We start from the raw sequence: 22,585 nt of genomic DNA, 5'->3' as shown, positions 1-22,585 counted from the left end.
CGTGAATAAACAGTAGTATACCAATTTTTTAATCACAGTATGATGTTACTTTGTTGACGTAATTTACGACATAACGACATAACGGTATCTCACTGGCGTCACTGTTGCCAGTGAGATACCGTAAAAAAGGCTACGGCGTGTTACCATAATTTGTCCAAGAGTATTATACCACACCAGCAAAAAACTGTATCATCCTGCAGAGCAGTAAGCTACCGTAACACAGCACAGTGAGGCCAGTATGTTACCGTAAAGTGGCGATGAAAAGTCTAACAGTGTATACAAAGGCCCATTTAAATATAAATTAACAATGGAAAGAACAATTCACTACAAATAATGTACTAAAAAAATCTTTTTCCTATACAGTACTTTTATACTCTTAGAACTTTATACAAGTTACAGTCATCCATTCACTTACACTTTCACATCTGTGATGCATAGATGTGATATTAAGATCTGTCATCAGTCTGATACTAATTCAGTCTGAAGTTAATAGGAAATGGTAAGGAAAATTTACACCATTGAACCCTACTCTAAAAACATGTCATGGACTTAACAATGTCTTTGAAGTATGGTTTAAGAAAGTGTTTAAAGATTTTACAGCATGTGTAGCGCCATCTTGTATCAGTACAGAACTTGATATCACTGGGTTGGTTGGTTGGTGTTACATTTTTTGCTTGGTGTACTGAAATAGGGCAATCCACCTGTGGCCCTAATGCTTGGGTTTGTAGACCCACTTTGCAAATGACAGTTGTGTGGATAAGTGCGTCTTTGCGCCAGCTGCAGATGAAGAGGTAACAGAGAACAAAGGCAACAGCAAATAATCAGCAGTTTAGAGATATTTCAAACATCTGACACCAAAAGATTTATTTGTTTATTTACTGTAACTTGTGTTTACACTAAAAACTCATCTTTTAAAGTACCACATATTATATTTTGTTTTAAATCCTATACAAAGGAAGAGCTTTACTGTTATTGCTTTTACTGATATAGTAAGAGATTTTTTTTTCATCCATCCATCCATTCGCTTATCCTTTTCAGGGTCGCTGGAGCCTATCCCAGCTGTCATAGGGCAAGAGGCGGGGTACACCCTGGACAGGTCGCCAGTCTGTCGCAGGGCCAACACACAGGGACAGACAACCATTTGCACTCTCATTCACTCGCACATTCACACAATGGCAATTTGGATTTTCCAATTAACCTATCCCCTCAAGCTGCATGTCTTTGGACGGTGGGAGGAAGCCGGAGTACCCGGAGGGAACCCACGCAAACACGGGGAGAACATGCAAACTCCACACAGAAAGACCCCGGCCTGATGTTGGACTTGAACTCAGGACCTTCTTGCTGTGCGGCAACAGTGCTAACCACCGTGCCACCGTGCTGCCCCAGATTTTTTTTTACTTTCCTTATTTCATTTGCCATATATATGTATAGCTGCTCTTTGAGAACCATGCATTAAACACATACATGCACAAAGCAAAACAATTGATGGAGTTGCATTGTGGTGCGCACAAAAATTTGATAATGGCAATGGAAACCTCTTGAAAATGAAAATGAACAGGTTATAGAAGAACAGGTACTCTTACTGATTTTATCTGCAGTGGCATGTAATTCAAATTTCAAACTTCCAGGGTTTGACATAAAATAAAGACAAAATAAAGGCATGCCATGATAAATATATGATTGACTCAATAACCTCTAGCTATCAGTGCCTTGGTATGCTTTTTTTTTTACCTAGTTGCAAACTAAGTAATGAAAATGCATCAGGAAGGAGAAGGAGCTTATTCATATTCTGACAGGATGGTGACAAACTAATTTGGGAAAAATAATAAGAGTAAAATACCATTTTACTAAATTCAATTTTCAAAGTGAATTTGGTACCTTCTTCCCCATCATATTCCTTTTTGTATTTTTCTCTGGCTTCAGTAAGATTATATAACATTTGGGTATGAAGATGCAAATTAGCAGTCCAAAACTAGATGCAAGTATAGCAAATATTTCTACAGCAACACTGAACTTCCCAGGGGAGCTAACGTATGCTGGGATAAATGTAATCCATACTGCACAGAATATCAGCATGCTGAAAGTGATAAACTTGGCCTCATTGAAATTATCGGGTAGTTTTCGTGCTAAAAATGCAAAAATAAAACATAAAATAGCCAGAAGTCCTATATAACCAAGAACAGCCCAAAAGCCTACAGCTGAGCCAAGGGCACACTCTAAGATGATTTTATCTTTGAATTGTAACAAATTCTTAGATGGAAAAGGAGGAAAAGTTGTTAACCAGATGATACAAATGACAACTTGTATAAGAGTGAATGCTGTAACACAGAGTCTCTGCTGTGTCTGCCCAAACCATTTTTTAACATTACTACCTGGACGTGTAGCTCTGAAAGCCATTAAAACAACTATTGTTTTTCCCAGAAGACAAGAGATACAGAGGACAAAGGTGATGCCAAATGCTACATGTCGGAGCATACAGGACCAATCAGAGGGCTGACCAATGAAGGTCAGAGAACACAGGAAGCACAGAATTAAGGAGAAGAGCAGCAGGAAGCTCAATTCAGAGTTGTTTGCCCTCACTATAGGAGATTTCCTATACTTGAAGAAAATGAGTATCACACCAATTGTCATGCATGCCCCAAATAAAGATGCTGCAGTGAGCAGTGCTCCCATAATTTCTTCATATGACAGAAACACTGCTTCCTTCTTGATACAGGAATCTCTTCTTTCATTTGACCAAAACTCAGGTAGACATCTCACACAAGTGACAGAATCTGGAAATTAATATTGATGCAGATGTTACAAGTTGTTAAATTTAATGAGCACAATTTCATATGTGTTTGCATTTAAAACATCCATGAAACATCCTACTGATGCTGTACAATTACAAGGTGATAAACAATATGTTTATTAAGTTAAGCACACAGGTATACTGGTTTGTGATCAAGTAAGGATTAACAGATGTGATGTCTAGAGAGGAGACGGCATGCATCCCACTTTGGATGGAGCAGCTCTCATTTCTAGAAGTCTTGCCAAATGTATTAATTCCCCCCAAAACCTGACTATCCAGAGTTGGGACCCAGAAGCAGAGTTGCAGTCTTACACGCCTCTTTGCAGCTTCTCTCCTCCCATTATTCCCCAAAACCCCATCTCCTCAGAGACAGTGTCAGCTCCCAAACAGACAAAAAAACAAACTAAAAACCGGCAAAAAACAACTTAAACATAAAAAATCGCAAAAAAGGGACAATAAAATAATGCGCTTCTACAACAAAGAGTAAAACAGTAAAATGTGGATTATTAAATATTAGGTCTCTCTCTTCCAAGTCTTTTAGTCTGTTCGTACATTAATTAATAATTGATTAACAAATTGATTTACTCTGCCTTACAGAAACCTGGTTACAGCAGAATAATTACGTTAGTTTAAATGAATCAACACCCCTGAGCCATAGTAACTATCAGGGCTGAGGGGTCGGTGTGGTAGCAGTTTTCCACATCAACTTATTAATCAACCAAAGACCAAGACAGACTTTTAATTCATTTGAAAGCCTGATGCTTAGCCTTGTTCAAGACTCAAAAAACAGTCTTATTTGTTATTATCTTCCACCTGGGCCTTATACAGAGTTTCTGTCTAATTTCTCAGACTTTTTATCTGATTTACTGGTCAGATCAAATAAAATAATTATTGCTGGTGATTTTAACATCCATGTAAATGCTAAATATGACAGACTCAACACAACATGTCTGAAACTAGCACCACTGAATGAACAATGGGCTGGGAGGTCCATTCCTTGATCATTAATATGCAAATTCTCATGACCATTGATCAATCAATCAAATTTATTTATATAGCACATTTAAAGTCCGAAGTACACCAAAGTGCTTTCCAGTAAAACCATGATACAGGTAAAATCACAATATGAAATATAAATTACAGATATAAAATATAAAATAATTACATAATCTAAATGCAGAGCCAGATGTAAATTATCCTAATTAGCCTCGAATGCCAGGTTAACACCAGGCTAAGCAAAGAAACCCTCCCTCTCCTCAGCCACCTCCTTCAGCTTGTCCGGGAAAACACCAAGGTGTTCCCAGGCCAGCCGAGAGATATAATCTCTCCAGCGAGTCCTGGGTCTGCCCCGGGGTCTCCTCCCAGTGGGACATGACCGTAACACCTCATCCAGGAGGTGCCCAGGAGGCATCCTTATCAGATGCATGAACCATCTCAACTGGCTCCTTTCAATGTGGAGGAGCAGCGGCTTTACTCTGAGCCCCTCCCAGATGGCTGAACTTCTCACCCTCTCTAAGGGAGAGGCAAGGGAGAGCAATCTCGTTCTTTCAGTCGCTACCCACAGCTCATGACCATAGGGTGAGGGTAGGGACGTAGATCGACCGGTAAATTGAGAGCTTCCCTTTTACGCTCAGCTCTCTCTGCTTCCTTCTCCCGTGACTCATGAAGAAGACCCCGAGATACTTAAACTCCTCCACTTGGGGCAGGAACTCTTTTTCAGCCTTTTCCAGGTCCATGGCCTCAGATTTGGAGGTACTGATTTTCATTCCTACCGCTTCACACTTGGCTGCAAACCATTCCAGCACGAGCTGAAGGCCATCACCTGATGAAGCCAACAGAACCACATCATCCACAAAAAGCAAAGATGAGATTCTGAGACCACTCAAATAAAAGCCTTCCGACACTTGGCTACGCCTAGAAATTCTGTCTATAAAAATTACAAACAGAACCTGTGACAAAAGCAGCCCTGGCGGAGCCCATCACCCATCTGAAATGAGACCAACTTTTTGCCGGCTATGTGGACCAATCTCTTGCAACAGTTGAATAAGGATTGAATGGCATGTAGCCATGGGAGAGATACCCCATACTCTGTTAACATCTCCCACAGGACACTCCGAGGGACATGGTCGAATGCCTTCTCCAAATACACAAAACACACGTGGACTGGTTGGGCAAACTCCCATGCACCCTCAAGTATCCTCGAGTGGATAAAGAGTTGGTCCAGTGTTCCATGACAAAACCGCACTGTTCCTCCTGTATCTGAGGTCCAGCTAACGGATGGACTCTTCTTTCCAGCACCCTGGCATAGACTTTCCCAGGGAAGCTGAGGAGTATGATCCCCCTGTAATTGGAACACACCCTCTGGTGGGAACCACCATCCGGTCTGCCATTCCAGAGGTAACGCACAACATTGAAGAGGTGTGTCAGCCAAGACAGCCTTAAAAAATCCAGAGCATTCAGGAACTCAGGGCAATTTTCTCAGTCGAAGTTAGCAGCGCTACACCCGCACTATGCACAGTGCAGGTAGAGTACCACTTTCCCCTTCTGAGTCGCCTGACGGTTTGCCAAAATCTCTTTGAGGCAGTCCAATATCCGTGCAGTGACGAGTCCCGAGCCATGTTCTGCTTGGCCTGTCCGTACCTATCAGCTGCCTCTGAAGTCCCACAGGCTAACCAAGCCTGATAGGACTCCTCCTTCAGCCTGGTGGCTCCTTCATCTCTGGTGTCCACGATTTGGTTCAGGGGTTACCAGCATGACATTCACCAACCACCTTGCAGCACAGTGCAGTGATTTTGGTAATGGAGGTGCTGAATATGGTCTATTTGGACTCAATGTCCACAGATTCCCTCAGAATGCTGTTGAAGCTCTGCCGGAGGTGTGCATTGAAGATCTTGTCACTTCCATAAGAGAAAAAAAAAAAAAAAAAGAAGATCTTGTGGACTGGGGCCTCTGCCAGGCGTTCCCAGTGCACACTCACTATATGTTTAGGTCTGTCCAGCATCCTCCACCTGATCCAACTCACTACCAGGTGGTGATCAGTTGACAGCTCAGCCCGTCTCTTTACCTGAGTGTCCAGAACATATGGCCGCAGGTCTGGTAATACGATTATAAAATCAATCATCGACTTCCAGCCTAGAGCATTCTGGTGCCACGTGCACTTATGAACACTTATGTTCGAACATGGTGTTTGTTATGGTCAAACTGGGGTTTGCACAGAAGTCCGCGGTTAGGTCTAGAGAAGCTTTTCCTCCCAGTTATGCCCCCCGAGTCTCACTGTCATTGCCCACATGAGCATTGAAACCCCCACCCCAAGAGGGACTCCAAAGGGCTGGGTACTTTGAACTGCCACTTGGCACATAAGCATAGATGACGGTCAGGACCCATTCCACGACCTGAAGGCGCAGGAGTAAACCCTCTTGTCCACCGGGAGAAACCCCAATGTACAGGCAGCAAGCCAAGGTGATACTATGGATACCCACCCCAGCCTGCTGCCTCTCACCAGGGGCAGCTCCAGACTGAGAAACTCTCCAGGTCCGCCAGAGCCTCCGCTCCTGGCCGCCACCCAGCACCCAACCCCTACCCCATCTCCTGCAGGTGGTGGCCTGCAGGACGGTGGACCCATGTCCCCTTTTTGGGCTGTGCCTGGCAGGCCCCATGGGCTAAGGCCCATTAACCAGACACCCTTGGGCACCCTCACCGGGCCTTGCTCCTGGGCAGGGCCCCGGTAACCCTATCCCGGGCAGGGTTAACTGTTCCCTTGATGTTCTACTCATAGGGGTTTTCTGAATCACTCTTTGGTCCCTCACCCAGGACCAATTTGCCATGGGAGACCCTACTAGGGGATACAAGCCCCCGGACAACATAGCCCCTGGGGTCCCTGGGACACATAAACCCTCCACCACGACAAATACAATTGTAACCATTGGAGAAAAAAAATTTACTCATAATCATCTCAAAGATTGTAACATTATCTACAGCTACTTTCAGTACCACTGGTACTTATTTTGAGTATTTTTCTCCAATTGATCTTTCTGAGTTAACTTCAGTAATTACTTCCCATTTGCACATAGAAGCCCTACCATTAATAATGCATCAGTCTTAAATATGATCAACCTATCTCTAATAATCAGCTATGTACCACAGGCCTTCAATCTGCCAATAGTTAAACCATTACTTGGAAAGACATCTCTTGACCCTGCTGGCCAATCTCCTACCTTTGTTTCTTTTCAAAAATTCTTGAATGAGTAGTTATCAAACAGCTAACTGATCATCTACAGAGGAATGGCTTATTTGAAGAGTTTCAGTCAGGATTCAGTGCTCATCACAGTACAGAAACAGAAAGCTTTAGTGAAGGTTACAAATTATCTTCTTATGGCCTCAGACAATGCATTCATCTCTGTGCTTGTCCGGTTAGACCTCAGTGCAATGTTTGATAATGTAGACCATAATATTCTATTACAACGATTAGAGTGTGCTGTAGACATTACAGGTACTGCATTGCAGTGGTTTGTATCATAGCTATCAAGTAAACGGAGAGTCCTCTTCACACAGTAAGGTCAATTATGGAGTTCCACATGGTTCTAATTGTGTTTACATTACACATGCTTCCCTTAGGAGGTATAATCAGAAGGCATAGCATACATTTTCACCGCTATGCAGATGACACCCAACTTTATCTATCCATGAAGCCAGATACCAATTAGTTTGACCGAAAGGAATGTCTTAAAAGACAAAGACCTGGATGACCTCTAATTTTCTACTTCTAAATTCAAATAAAACTGAGGTTATTGCACTGGCCTGAAAATCAAAGACATATGGTATCTAACCAGATTCTTGTTCTGGATGGCATTACCTTAGCCTCCAGTAACACTGTGAGGAAACTTGAAGTCAAATATTAAACAAATATGTAGGACTGCTTTTTACCATTTGCTCAATATCTCTAAAATTAGAAATATCCTATCTCAGAGTGACACTAAAAAACTAGTGCATGCATTTAGTACATCTACGCTGGAGTATTTTTAATTGGTTTGTCATTAGGATGTCCTAAAAACTCCCTGAAAAGCCTCCACGTAATCCAAAATACTGCAGCAAGATTATGGACAGGAACTAGAAAGAGAGTGTACTGTATATTTCTCCAATATTGGCTTCCCTTCCCTGTTAAATCCAGAATTGAATTTAAAATCGGGCTTCTCATTTTTAAGCTCTTGAATACTCAGGTCGCATCTTATCTTAATAACCATATCACCCTATTAGAGCACTTCACTCTTGGACTGCAAGCTTACTTGTGGTTTCTGGAGTATTTAAAAGTAGAATGGGAGCCAGAGCCTTTGGTTTTCAGGCTTCTTTTTCTACTTTTGAACCAGCTTTCAACAACAACAACAGCCTCAAGGCAACAGTTGTTGCAATTTAGAGCTGTATGACTAAAATTGAATTAAATTAAATTGAGCATCCATCAGTGTTTGTGATTGTGGCATACTTTTTATTTAAATTTTACAAGGAGTTATAATAGATTTTCTATACTTTCCAGATATTATTCCAAATATTATTTAGTGTTTAATATTTAGCCTCAGTGGTGTTATCAGATAGAGAAAAACATTTATTGAGTATTAATCACCATTAATTGTATTAACTCTAAGTTTAGAACAAAGGATTGTGGTAAATATTAAACACTGACTATAACTGAGAGGCTAACATAAGAGTTACTTTACAGAAAAAAAGCAGACTATGTATAATCATGGTTTTGTAAGGCATTAAAATATATTGTAATGGACTGGATTACAAGTTAATCCAATTGTTGTGTTATTACTGTTTTCAGAATTGCCACACAGTTTTGGCAGATATGCTCCACACCTGCAAAGAAGTAATTTACTGAGTATCCTTGAAGGTGTAATAGTCTAAAACAGGAGTCTCAAACTCAAATGAGCCACGGGCCACTGCTGGCACCACCATCTCATTGGAGGGCCACTTTCATGTTCAAGTAGTACAAAAAACCCAAACAAACCAGAAAACACCCACTAATATTTCCTAAAATGTTGTATTTTGTTTGTTTGTTTTAAATTTCAAATATTGTATAACAAGACAAAACTGCAAACATGAAAGGAATTCTTTTTCTCACTCTTAACTGAAGCCTTTCATTGAACTACCAAATAAACAAATTGGTACGCTCTTTCTGGCCAAACACGTGACAGCACTTCTGCTATAATTTTGTTCATATTTAACAAAATAAAAATGCAGACGTAAGTGTACACATTAGTTTTTGACTCTCATTGAACTGGCACAGCCAATCCTTCCACGTGTGTGTACTCTCTTGCTACCTCAGCCAGGTCAACGGCTCCATACCGTAGTAAAGAGACCTCTGGCTAATATGTCGGGTTCTGTGTTGGGCTCATAGCCAGGAACTAGCTTTACTGTCTGGGTCAACTTTGCTAGTGAGAGACAGAGAGAGGTGTTGAAAGGCTGCTCCAACTGAACTCTATTGTTTCGGAGGAAAACACGAACACAGTGTACAGTCTAGTCTTAACAGCTTACTTACAACTGGGCTCGTCAAGCATTCTTTTTGGCTGGAGTGGTTGTTATTATATTTACATGCTTCCATCTCCTGTTTCTGGTCGGTGAGAACTCATACTTTTTGACTCCCCTTTTTCTCCCTCGCTCACACTCACACACATAACGGAGAGGCAGTCCCACACTATCTCCCTAAAGCACAGACTACACTGGCTACATTCTTAAAGGGCAATACCTGTAACACTCTGCTCACATTGCCTTCATATTAAATTATGTTTTGAATAATAATTTAAAAAAAATTCTTCACATCAATATGCAGTCCGCAAGTAGAGGGGCCGCAAGTTTGAGAACCCTGGTCTAGAGGCTGTTAAGCCTGTCAATTATATCAGCTACCTATGACAGAGAGTCTGTAGAACAACATGTGTTACTGTTCCAAATAAACTCAGAAACAGAATAACCGACTGTCTCTGTCTTCTGTTGGAGAGACACTACAATATAAATAAAAAGACCTGATGAAATTTGGCACAGACTATATCTTTATATTTCTATTTTGACTTGTAAGTTGTGCATGTTATTGCGGGTCTCTGTGTGTAAAATTTATTATTATTTCTATTATTATTATTAGCAACAACAAGACTAAATACAACGTCTTGAATAAACCTGTTCTTTTTTTCCATGTAAACTTTTATCTAATTCTTTTTATCAATTCTACTTCATGACCGAGACATGGATAAGCAGCAGAAAATGAATGGATGATTTCTTCTTCATCATATTGGTTACTAGTTTCATGTATTTTAAATTATGAGTATATATGTGAAAAAATGCACATATAGTTCTATGCAGCTCTGTAAAAATCCAAAACCGTCAACTGAAACAATGCCCAACATAAATCTGTCTCCTTACTGTTGAAATGTTATGATTCTGTGACTATTAGTTAAATAGTTTTACTTAGTTTGAGAAGGAAATCGAAATTACGGAGCCCCGCAGGGGACATGGGAGGGATCTCGCAAAAGTTTTGCGAGATCTCGCAAAACAAACTCGGGATCTCGCAAAACTTTTGCGAGATCTCGCAAAAGTTTTAGCCGCATTCTTCCCGCTAGCTCGAAGCTAACGGGAGGTCGAGACCTACTACAGCCGGGAGGAACACCGCTTTCCCGGCACATCGTGCCTCGACCTCCCGGTCGGCTTCGAGCCGGCATCCGAAGAATGCGGCTAAAAGTTTTGCGAGATCCCGAGTTTCTTTTGCGAGATCTCGCAAAACTTTTGCGAGATCCCGAGTTAGTTTTGCGAGATCTCGCAAAAGTCCGTCTTAATTTTTTTTTCTCCCATGTCCCCTGCAGGGCTCCGTACTAAATGCATATTATGTCTGCATAAAAACAAACATCACGATTATTAAATAGTTCTCGTATGACCGTCCTACATGGCTAACTTTGCTTTGTAATGCACCAAAGTTAAAATGAAATGTCACCACACCTGTAACATTGCTGATCTGTCCCTCTGCACATCTTATACAGTCATAGCAGCAAACAGGCCTTCCTTTCTGGAGAACCTTGCGTGTTCCTGGGGGACATTTCTCACTGCAAACTGACACAGGAACCTGCATGATCAAGAAAATTAAACTGCATATGGACTTTAAGAAAAAAATGAAGTTCTCTGTCAAACAATTTCTTAATTTTGAAAGATCAAAACCAAAATACTGTAAAACAAATTAAATACATATTTATAAATTGAAAAAAATAAAACAAAAAACCCCAAAGTTGTATGAATGTGTACCTGCTTTGTGTTTCTTGCCCAAATTAAAGCCTTGTTTTGCAAATTTAGCTGTTTTTCTGGAGCCAATGATGTATCATAAAGACCAACTGTGACAAACTCCACAACGCCGTTTTCTCTTGGCTGCCAGTTTATAATTTCATACTTTGCTGCTGGATCTCCATTCTCATTAAAGTAAACCTCATCTCTTTCCTTTGTTGTGATGTGAATCTTTCGTATGTGTTGCAAAACCTAAGATAACATGCCAAAACTCAGTTACTTGCAATAGAGATATCTTGGACACCTAATGGTCAAAGATTATGAAAGACAAAATATTTTTTTAATTATGACAACAATGTTCGTGCTAATGTGATTTAATCTTTTAAGTTGGTGTAAAGCTCACCGTGAATGGATCTAGCTGCACATTTTTGTTACATGTTTTATTACAGCTGAGGATATTGTGAAGTGCATGTGCCACTGCATACACTGCTTTATATACATTATTAAAGATAGGCATGAGAGACATATCAGTGAAGCTGTTTTGAACTCCGTTCAGATCTTCATGTCCAGTACACTCTCTCTGAATGTCTGCTGATGATTTCAACTCCTTGAACTTACAACTAAATAGTGTCTCCCAGAACTCAATAAAGAGTTCATTATTAGATGAATTCAGTGGCTTAACATCCAGTATGAACTCTCTCAGGCCAGTGACATGTGCTTTAGGAATGGAAAGACCTATGGCACCATTCAGTATGTGATGTATATCCATTTTTGCTGTTTGTGAATCAAATATCCACGACTCAGTGCCTACCCACTGGTACCCAGACAAGTTATGGTATGAAAACTCATGTAGCAGCACATCCAGATCCACATGGGAAAGGAATGCAACAATTACCCTGGAGGTTGAAGCATTTATAATTTCAATTATCTTTTGTATTTTCACATATGGATCTGTCCTAAAAAAAGATACAGAATACTCCAGACAGATGCCCAGCTGCTGTGCAGTTTCTGTGAAGGTGGCCATGCCTTTATTTCCATAATCATTATTGGTTCGAATAGCTCCAACCCAAGTCCATCCAAAATGCTTGACCAAATGTGCCAGGGCTCTGCTCTGGTAGTAGTCACTGGGTATTGTTCTGAGGAAGGATGGGTACTTAGTTTTGTCACTGAGACAAGCACATGTGGCAAAGTGACTGATCTAAGAGAATAAAAATATTTTTTAAACATTATATATATCTTTATATATATATAAAATGTATAAAGAAAGAAGCCTACCCACCACTGGCAGAACAAATGGTCCAATAACAGTAGCTACTGCAATGGATGGAGAAGAAGAGGTCTCTCCTATTATCGCCTGCACATGTGCAGGTCTGGTACATGGTGCCTTCGGGGGTACAGACACAATTTCATTTCCATTAGCCAAAGCCAGTGTGACACCTACACTTCTGGCCACAGATCCACAAGTATCATAGATTTTATAGCCCACAGAGATTCCTGGCAGTAGGTCTCTACTGTTATTAATCTCCTCAATTGCAAAAAGCATAGTCTGTGCAAATTGGAAATCTCTGAAATTTAAACTTGAGACATTTACAAATAATTGGAATTGCATCACATTTTCCCTTAAAACTTGGAAAAAACATTTCAAAGGATGTTTAAAGCCAAGAATTGATGAATTTCTTAAATGACTGTATTAAATTCATTTCTTATCATTTACCTGGTACATTGTAGTGGCATTGGTTTGTGTGTGTAGTTGTCCATTCTGTCTTCCCAGCTGCTGTGAAAAGAGAACATCCCCCCTAATATAAAATCCCCATCTTTTGATAGGACTGGGTTCCCAGAATCACCTCTCTGCGTGCACACTGGGTCCTCAGCTTGAGAAAAAGAAGCCATCAATAATAATTGGAGAAGTGCCCACCCCTGCTCTGGCCATCTGTGTGAGGATGCCAAGTCTAGAGCTAAACCACTTAATGCCATTATAAATGCCTTCGTGTAAATGAAAGACTTGCACTGATATTTATACCTTCTGGTGCAACCTAAGATGTAATAACAGAAGAGAGATGATGCATTCTCAGGTTGAGGAAGAGGAGGAACATGTCCAATTATACAATTTTATGGAGGTTACTTTTTGTAAAAGAAGGAAATGCAGTTTAGGTGTGTAGGTATGTAATATGTAGTTATAATACAAAAAGTGATTCACTATAAATAAATATGCACTGAAAAATTATGAAATTATAGTGGCTTCTTCCTACAGTAAGTGACAAAAAAGTTGTTATTATTACTTTCTTAGAAAACACATACTTATTTATTAATTCAATTAAAATAATTGAGCTGCCTACTTTATTTACTTCACTTTATATTGTATTTTCAGGCTGCTCTGAGAGCTTTGTGTAAGTCACATTCACCCATTCACACACCTACATTCATATTAGTGATGCAATATTATATATCAATCTTAAAACAACTGTATTTCTCACAGTTGGGCAACTGATGGGTCAGATCGATTCAGTTTGATGTTTTTCTGTGTTTTCTACAATAAAGATTACCAGCAGTCTACCAGTTGCTAGAAGGGGAGAAGCTAATACTAAAAAATCGACAGTTTGGAGGTATTTCAGGCTGTCAGTATCAACAATTTCACTTTTTCTTTATAGTAATTTGTGTTTACAGTGGTTCCCTCTCCAACTGCAACAACTAGCTACCAATTTGATTTTCTTCACTTCACCCGTCTTTTGTCTGTGTGAGGAAGTAAAATCACAATGAAACTGAGAAGAGAAAGAGTATAAATTTAGCAATAAAGACTCACACTCTTAGTTGCAATGAAACACTTAAAAATAAAAATTACAAAAATGTAATTTTAACGATTGCTTTCTTAAAAAAAATTTCTAATCTACTTGTGTTCATAAAGTGTAACAGCAACTGCAATATTTTATATCATTACAAAACAGCATAGTACCTTATTCCACATCTTAGTTGTATTTCACACATAATGATAAAATAACACTGTTAATAACATTTAACCAGAAAGAAAAAAATATAATTCTTGTGTTTAATCCAGGCTAACTTTCTAAAGCACCAAATTCTGCTGCATCCATTTTTCTGTTTTCTCTTTTCTTCTTTCTTTTCCAACAATGCCTAGCACCCTCTTTTGGTCATTTGGAAAATTGTGGTCTTACACCTACCCTACCCTACCTACCTACCTACCTACTAGCGTAATTTAATACGTTATAATAATATACAACATAATGTTTTATAGTATTTCTGGTTACACAATGAAAATTGTTTACATAGTCACATTACTAAAAAATTTTTTAACACATACTGCTTTGAATGTGAATAAATCATAAAGCAACAATCTGTTACATTTAAAAAAATTAATAAATAAAAGAAAAAAAAGCATCAAAGGACTTGAAAGTGTGCATAAGACAACTAAACTGCGTGCTGACAGAATTATTTCCATGGTAATGAAAAACTGAAGACAACACAACATCTAACCAAATTAAGAAAGCTCTCGAGTAGGTTGGTGCATTATTATTAGTGTCTAGGAACGGGACTTAAGAACAGATTCCCAGAAGTCCAGTTCCTTGGAACTGTTAAGTCTGCTTGTCTCTCGATCCCGTTTATTGATTCCACTTGTACTTCTGCTACAGTGAGCTAATTTGAGTTTGTGCTCCAGAGAAGGAAAATAGCGGCACAGTCTACAGTATGGATATGTACATTACTTTTATTTTTATCATACAAAAAGATGAGAGCACAACAGTAATGTGCAAACATTTTCAGAAAAAAAAACAATACAATTTTGACTCTTTGCTAGCACCTGCACAGTGAGCATCATGTTGAATATTATTACACAGGAAAAAAACAACTACAGGGAGTGCAGAATTATTAGGCAAATGAGTATTTTGTCCACATCATCCTCTTCATGCATGTTGTCTTACTCCAAGCTGTATAGGCTCGAAAGCCTACTACCAATTAAGCATATTAGGTGATGTGCATGTCTGTAATGAGAAGGGGTGTGGTCTAATGACATCAACACCCTATATCAGGTGTGCATAATTATTAGACAACTTCCATTCCTTTGGCAAAATGGGTCAAAAGAAGGACTTGACAGGCACAGAAAAGTCAAAAATAGTGAGATATCTTGCAGAGGGATGCAGCAGTGTCAGAATTGCAAAGCTTCTGAAGCGTGATCATCGAACAATCAAGCGTTTCATTCAAAATAGTCAATAGGGTCGCAAGAACCGTGTGGAAAAATCAAGGCGCAAAATAACTGCCCATGAACTGAGAAAAGTCAAGCGTGCAGCTGCCAAGATGCCACTTGCCACCAGTTTGGCCATATTTCAGAGCTGCAACATCACTGGAGTGCCCAAAAGCACAAGGTGTGCAATACTCAGAGACATGGCCAAGGTAAGAAAGGCTGAAAGACGACCACCACTGAACAAGACACACAACCTGAAACGTCAAGACTGGGCCAAGAAATATCTCAACACTGGTTTTTCTAAGGTTTTATGGACTGATAAAATGAGAGTGAGTCTTGATGGGCCAGATGGATGGGCCCGTGGCTGGATTGGTAAAGGGCAGAGAGCTCCAGTCCGACTCAGACGCCAGCAAGGTGGAGGTGGAGTACTGGTTTGGGCTGGTATCATCAAAGATGAGCTTGTGGGGCCTTTTCGGGTTGAGGATGGAGTCAAGCTCAACTCCCAGTCCCACTGCCAGTTTCTGGAAGACACCTTCTTCAAGCAGTGGTACAGGAAGAAGTCTGCATCCTTCAAGAAAAACATGATTTCCATGCAGGACAATGCTCCATCACACGCGTCCAAGTACTCCACAGCGTGGCTGGCAAGAAAGGGTATAAAAGAAGAAAAACTAATGACATGGCCACCTTGTTCACCTGATCTGAACCCCATTGAGAACCTGTGGTCCATCATCAAATGTGAGATTTACAAGGAGGGAAAACAGTACACCTCTCTGAACAGTGTCTGGGAGGCTGTGGTTGCAGTTTTCAAAAATACCCATGTAGGTGCAGACGTAGCGTAAAAGAGTTACTAGTTTATTTTCTTACTACCTGTAGATTACTTGTATTTGCTTATTTGTTTACTAAATGTTTGAGGTGTGAAATAAACCACAATTGAGCAAAATATGCGTGTGTGTGGTTGGAGGATGTGCGTGTGCGTGCGAGGGGGGCGCGAACATTTTTCTGTAAAACAAAGGGGGGCCCAGCGAAAAAAGTTTGGGAACCCCTGGCCTAACCTAACATATGAAACAGGAAAAGGCCGCCGTGTAATCTCTTTATTTCAAAAAAGCATGTGTATTCTGAATACCACCTTTTTAAACTGTAAATGTAACAGAATACAGTTACTCATATATTGTATTTTAAATACATAACGGCGGTACATGTATTCCGTTACTCCTAATGTAAAGAGTCACTTTGACCATGAGCACCACAGCAGCCATTGTGTTCCAGTCCAACACAGTGCTTTATTTTGAATCCATTACTGCTTACCCTGCACTAAACTCCATGCAACCTTTAAATAACAATCTACCTGCAGCACGTCTTACAACATGAAAAAACATAATGTCACATGTACAGACACAAAGTCCAAAACACGAGGACTTACTAATAAGGTTTAAATTTCCAATAATCAAATACCAATCAGAATGTCTCTTCTTCCTCTCCTGTCCTGTCTTTCTTATCTTACTCTATATCAAACTTTTTTCGTTAGGCCCTCCTTTCTTTTACAAGAAAAATGTTTGTTTTTTTTGAAAACGCAGCTTTTTCTATGCGTTTGGGACTTTCGTCCACACATAAACGGCGTTTCGAATCACCGAAAACTGAGATTTTTTTAAAACTCCTTTTTTGCGTTTACGTGTGAACGAGGAATACAGAGTTCGTCACACAACCTCAAAGGTGTGTGCCTTTTTTCACGTCATGCTGTGCGCACGTTATTGTTTACATGAGATGAATTGCAGAATGGCAGATAGAGACAAAATATTGTTACTGTTAATCTGACTATCTTCAGGTTTTACACGCTTACATATACACACGCAGTTACTGTCCCCCCATTTAGAAAGGCAGAGGCATCATGGTGTAATTATTTTATGTGTAGTTGTTTTTTTCCTGTGTAATAATATTCAACATTGCTATCAATACATTTTTCAACATATGCCTCTCTGTGCAACATGGGCTTAAAAACGTCAACAACTGTAGGATACTGTTTAGACAGACGGGACAAATCGTGACAGTTGTTGTTTGTTTGTTTGTTTGTTTTTTTTCCTTTTTCATAGCGCCGCCTCCCCCCCCCCCCTGCAATGGCTCGGGCGGGCTTTGGAAAGCTCTACAGTATCTCTGAGTGAAGTTACTTCTTTTTCTTTTTGCTCCCTGTGAAATAGTGATGGTAAATTTGATTCTTTTTACTGAATCGAGTTTTAATGAATCACTCACCAAAGTGAATCTGTTTTTTTGAGTCACTGAGTCAGTCGACCAGAGAGTGCAAAAAATATACATTTTCACTCAAACTTAATTTGTTTCTCTTTTCATGTAAATCCTACTGCTAAGATGAATGATTCTAAAAGAAAACAACTATTTTATAGAGCAAAAAAGAGCAAAAACATTTCTAAAATTAAGCAATTTCGTATCAAAATTGCTTAATAAACATTTATTTATTTTTATTTTAATATATTTTTATTTTTTATTTTATTAGTATTTTCCTTAAATGTGTTAAATATATATTTTCTCATCTAAATGTCCACTGAGCTGTGAGCCAGGGGGCGGTAATGTGCCTTAACAGTGGTTGCCAACCAAGAAGAAGAAGAAGCTGTGAGCCAGGAGGGAGGGGGTGAGTGATTCGTTCGCTCTATGATTCAGCACAGGAGGGAGGGGGTGAGCGAGTCCTGAGTGATTCGCTTACGATTCAACACAGGAGGGAGGGGGTTAGCGAGTGAGTGATTCATTCGCTCTATGATTCAGCACAGGAGGGAGGGGGTGAGCGAGTCCTGAGTGATTTGCTTACGCTTACGATTCAGCACAGGAGGTAGGGGGTTAGTGAGTCCTGAGTGATTCGCTTAGGCTTACGATTCAGCACAGGAAGGGAGGGGGTGAGTAGCTCAAATGTGCTGTTAGCATGTTAGCAGAGCGATGCTACTGTGAACCGAGGAGCTATTTTCTTGATGTGAGCTTGTACTCAGGGTTTTTTCTTCAAGTTCAGAGCAGAATTTTTTTTGTTATGTTACTGGATGTTGTGTTTTTCTCCACAATTTTAATTATAAGCTAGATACATTGCTGCTAACAGCAACAGGGATGAGTCAGTGAGTTAGTTGGGCTTGTGAATCATGATTCATGAGTCAGTAAAGTGATTCTCGAGTATTGAACGATTCGTTCATGATTCGCGCATCACTACTGTGAAATACAGCTGCTGTAAATTTAGCTAGCAGACACACAGTGCAACAAACAGAAATGCTCCATTTGAAATTACCTGCTACTTTTTGCTCCTCTCACTCCTATTTTGAAGCGCTAGTTGAATGCAACTGTACGTTGGCCCCTAGAGACAAAGCACGTAAAAACTCCAAAACACTTGCAAACTCCAAAACACTTGCAAACTAAAAAACACATGCAAACTCCAAAACACGTACAAACTCCAAAACACTTGCAAACTAAAAACACATGCAAACTCCAAAACACTTGCAAACTAAAAAACACATGCAAACTCCAAAACACGTGCAAACTCCAAAACACTTGCAAACTCCAAAACACGTACAAACTCCAAAACACTTGGAAAATCCAAAACACTTGGAAAATCCAAAACACTTGCAAACTAAAAAACACATGCAAACTCCAAAACACGTACAAACTCCAAAACACTTGGGGTTTCTGGAATATTATGTTTTTGTTCCTGCAAACACTTTTTATGCAGTTTTTGCAAAGCTATATGTGGAAGGAAACCGTGACCTAGGACAAGCTGATGGCATAAGATGTAAGTACAACTCCTCCGGTTTCATATGCAAAAAAAATTATTGCGCTAGCTTATGTGGTTGCAGTGCTACCGCGATTTAAAAATAGTTATGCAAAACAGAGCGTGCCCGCTCCGACTGGTTTTAAAGGGTTAAGAAAAGTGTTTTGTGTAATTTGTGTAATACATTACTTTTGTAACGGTCATGGGTTGGTGACCCAGTGTTTTGTGTTATTATTAATATTTGATTTCATCATAGTTTATTATTAATAGTCTTTTTGGTTTATGGTATTGTATTTCTAGCTATCTAGTTCTTCTTTGGGGTTTCTAGTTCTTGGGTTTTGTTCCTGTGCCCCTCATGTTTAGTGTAGGCGTAGTTCTGTCTTCATGTTTATTTTCTTGTTCCCCAGTTAATCCTGTCTAGGGCTGCACGATAAATCGAAAATTTATTGTCATCGCGATATCAGCCTGCGCGATGGGCCCATCGCAAAAGACGGCGTAAACTGCGATAATTGGGTACCTTAAAATGTTTACACACGTGCTGTAAAGAATTTACCAATCAAAGAAATCCATTTACACATTTGACCAGTCGAATAGAGCCCTTCACGGCATTAACCAATCAAATGGATTAGAGGCCCGCCTCCTACGCAGGTCGGGCGCGAACAACGCTGCAGCAACGAGTCAGAGTTGTAATGGCTGAGAGCGAGACGCGTGACGAGAATGCTACTGAACTCGTGGCTAAAAAAAAAAATAGTACCTCACTTATTTGGAGGTACTTTGGATTTGATAAAGACGACGTTCTCCAAACACAGGTACTCTGCAAAACTTGCCGAACACTCGTGGCAACCACCAGAGGAAACACGACTAATCTCCACCATCATCTTCAATACAACCACAGAGAACTGTTTGAAGAGTTCCAGAAAGATAGGGCTAGCCAAACAAAGGTTGCTAATGTTAAGACAAAGAGCGCAGCAGTCCAACAGCCGTCTCTGTATCAGAGTTTTTCAAGTGGAATTCCTTATGAGAAAACGTCGAAGCGGTACAAAGAAATAACAGAGGCCATTACACATTTTTTGGCTAAAGACATGATGCCTATAAATACAGTTAGCAGAGAGGGCTTCACCAGTCTGATACATAAAGTGGACCAGAGATACCGCATCCCCTCACGAAACTACTTTTCACATGTCGCCATTCCACAAATGTATGAAACATGCCGCAAGACCGTCATGTTTGAACTGAGCCAAGCTGAAAACTACGCAAGCACTACAGACCTATGGTCAAGTCGTACAACGGAACCATATATGAGTTTCACAGTGCACTTCCTCACCGAAGACTTTGAACTGAAAACACGGTGTCTAGAGACTGTGTATTTTCCAGACTCCCACACTAGTGAAAATATAGCCCATGTATTACGTGAGGTGTTAGCCAGCTGGGATCTTAAAGAAGATCGACAAGTGTGCATCACCACAGACAACGGTGCCAATGTTGTGAGAGCCACGGAGCTAAACAACTGGGTCAGACTTCAGTGTTTTGGACACAGGCTGCACCTTGCAATCGGTAAGTTTTATTCAAGGCAGATCTTTTTAGCAATGAAAATGTGCTATACATTATTATCAAATTGATATTGATAAGGATAATGTTACCTTTTTAGACAACTTTAGTTATAAATTTCAATTAGTTTTTTTTTTTTTTAAAAAAAAAGGTTTTAAACATGACAGTTTTTTTGTTTCCTCTTATTTCTCCAGAAAATTCTATCAAAGATGATGCCCGCATTGCCCGAGCCATTGGACTTTGCAAAAAGTTAGTTGGACATTTTTGCCACAGCTGGAAAGCAAAGATGGCTCTGAAAAAAGCACAGCAGAAGCTCAACCTCCCAGAGCACACACTGATCACAGAATGCCCAACCAGGTGGGGTTCCAGGCAGAAGATGATTGAGAGAGTCCTGGAGCAGCAGCGGGCCATTTCTGATGTCATCTCAGCAGACAAGAAATCAAGACACTTGATTCCTACTTGGCAGGATCTTGAGGTACTGGAGTCTGTCAACCAGGCATTACACCCCCTGCAAGACTTTACAGATGCCCTGTCTGGTGAGAGCTACGTTAGTGTTTCATATGTAAAACCAGTCCTTCATCTGATGAAGACGTCGGTGCTTGCAGAGAAGGAAGAAGACAGTGATTTGACAAAATCAATTAAGAAGAAAATCCTCGAGTACCTGATTACTAAATATGAAAATCCAGCTACCCAGGAACTTATGGACATGGCGTGCTTCATGGATCCCAGATTTAAAGTCAGCTACACCAGCACTGATCGAGTCTCAGACATCAAGACCAGAGTGATGTCAGAAATGGAAGCAGTGGCACAGAAGGTATTCATGCATGCTTATATATAAAACCTTTCAATTCATATTTAGTCCAAAATGTTTACTTTTCTTATAATCTGCTTTCTGTTCCAGGAGAGAAGCTCCGCTGAACCAGAGGCCCAGACAGATGATCCACCCAGTCGTCCCCTGAAGAAGGCAAAAAAGTCCCTGGGCAGTTTCTTCAAGGCAGCTCCAATCCCTACCTCCTCTTTTATGCATCTCTCACAAGCTGTTGAAGCTGAGCTTAACAGCTACTTGCTATCCACGGCCATAGACAGTGAGGAAGACCCCTTGGCATGGTGGAAACTCCACAAAATGACATTCCCACAGCTAAGCAAGCTTGCAAGGAAGTATCTCTGCATACCTGCAAGTAGCTCACCTTCAGAGAGACTTTTTAGTACATCAGGAAACATAGTAACATGTCAGCGCACATGTTTAAAACCTTGGAGAGTAAACATGTTGGTTTTCCTTAACAAGAACTTGCCATAAAAAACATTCACTCAGGAAGGATGAATGCAAGATAGAGAAACCTTTTTTTTTTTTCAAAAAATTACAAAAACACACTACCTACATTGTTCTTAATTGTTGATAATATTAGTCTTGGCCAGTACGACCACAAAGGTAGACAATTGTTCTTTGGTGTGTTCCCACAGCAGACAAGTTCTTACCTATAGTTTAATCTAGTAAAGTTTCCACTCCAGTTTTGACTTGCATCATAACTACTTGGTGAGTGGTAAAATGATGAACAACTGCATAGAGATAATTTGCAGTATAATTTAAGTTATGTTTATTTAAAACTAATTATAGAGACCGGGAAGGATGTCTTTCAGAATTCAAGCCTCAGAAATTTTTTTATGGGGGCAATGTTTCAATGTTTGACTGCACTTTGTTGTTACACTGCTAATACAGCAGCTTTCATTAAATAAAACTGTGCAGTAAAACGGAAATTATGTATTTGTTTTTTGTTTTTTTTTTGCTATTTATTTTATCGCAAGTCATATCGTTATCGCAGTATTGATCACAGTTATCGCACATCGCAGGTTTTCCTAATATCGTGCAGCCCTAATCCTGTCCCCGTGCTCCATGTTCCCTCTGTTCAGTGTCAAGTCCATGCCTCTGTGCCTGTCATATGTTTCCTGTTTTCTTTTGATATTCCCTGTACTGTGTGCACTGTGTCTGGTTTTGCTTCCCTTGTCTCGTTAGGTCTGACTTGTCCCAGTTGTGTTACCACCTGTTCCCCAT

At 40.0% G+C, this 22,585-nt stretch overlaps 2 protein-coding genes across 2 annotated transcripts; one reads left to right on the top strand and one right to left on the bottom strand.

Moving 5' to 3' along the window:
- Nucleotides 1–1,860: 1,860 nt before the first annotated feature.
- On the bottom strand, nucleotides 1,861–12,949 carry LOC146654208 (extracellular calcium-sensing receptor-like). Its single transcript, XM_085379973.1, has 6 exons — nucleotides 12,759–12,949; nucleotides 12,324–12,621; nucleotides 11,448–12,242; nucleotides 11,069–11,296; nucleotides 10,769–10,892; nucleotides 1,861–2,774 (listed from the first exon to the last, which is right to left on the bottom strand). Exons 1-6 carry the CDS (start codon nucleotides 12,932–12,934, stop codon nucleotides 1,861–1,863), a joined length of 2,535 nt encoding a protein of 844 aa, XP_085236099.1. The 5' UTR covers nucleotides 12,935–12,949.
- A 6,462-nt stretch (nucleotides 12,950–19,411) lies between these two features.
- LOC146654207 (E3 SUMO-protein ligase ZBED1-like) lies at nucleotides 19,412–21,904 on the top strand. The gene is made up of 3 exons (XM_085380880.1): nucleotides 19,412–20,541; nucleotides 20,730–21,349; nucleotides 21,437–21,904. The coding sequence occupies exons 1-3, from the start codon at nucleotides 19,677–19,679 to the stop codon at nucleotides 21,830–21,832; spliced, it is 1,881 nt and encodes a 626-aa protein (XP_085237006.1). The 5' UTR covers nucleotides 19,412–19,676; the 3' UTR covers nucleotides 21,833–21,904.
- Nucleotides 21,905–22,585: the final 681 nt, after the last annotated feature.

Source organism: Rhamphochromis longiceps, linkage group LG14 (assembly GCF_057381845.1).
Source record: "Rhamphochromis longiceps isolate RC_006_pf linkage group LG14, R_longiceps_female_GT1.1, whole genome shotgun sequence".
NCBI lineage: Eukaryota > Metazoa > Chordata > Actinopteri > Cichliformes > Cichlidae > Rhamphochromis > Rhamphochromis longiceps.
This window is presented reverse-complemented; position numbering and strand designations above follow the sequence as displayed.

What these genes read in the sequence shown, in the direction of transcription:
- LOC146654208 (XM_085379973.1), bottom strand. Translation starts at nt 12,934, where the DNA reads ATGGCTTCTTTTTCTCAAGCTGAGGACCCAGTGTGCACGCAGAGAGGT. An exon ending in ATGCCACTACAATGTACCAG is followed by an intron (nt 12,622 to 12,758) that starts GTAAATGATAAG and finishes AAATGTCTCAAG; the next exon opens with TTTAAATTTCAGAGATTTCC. An exon ending in ACAGATCAGCAATGTTACAG is followed by an intron (nt 2,775 to 10,768) that starts GTGTGGTGACAT and finishes ATTAATTTCCAG; the next exon opens with ATTCTGTCACTTGTGTGAGA.
- LOC146654207 (XM_085380880.1), top strand. Translation starts at nt 19,677, where the DNA reads ATGGCTGAGAGCGAGACGCGTGACGAGAATGCTACTGAACTCGTGGCT. An exon ending in CAGGCTGCACCTTGCAATCG is followed by an intron (nt 20,542 to 20,729) that starts GTAAGTTTTATT and finishes TTATTTCTCCAG; the next exon opens with AAAATTCTATCAAAGATGAT. An exon ending in TGGAAGCAGTGGCACAGAAG is followed by an intron (nt 21,350 to 21,436) that starts GTATTCATGCAT and finishes TTTCTGTTCCAG; the next exon opens with GAGAGAAGCTCCGCTGAACC.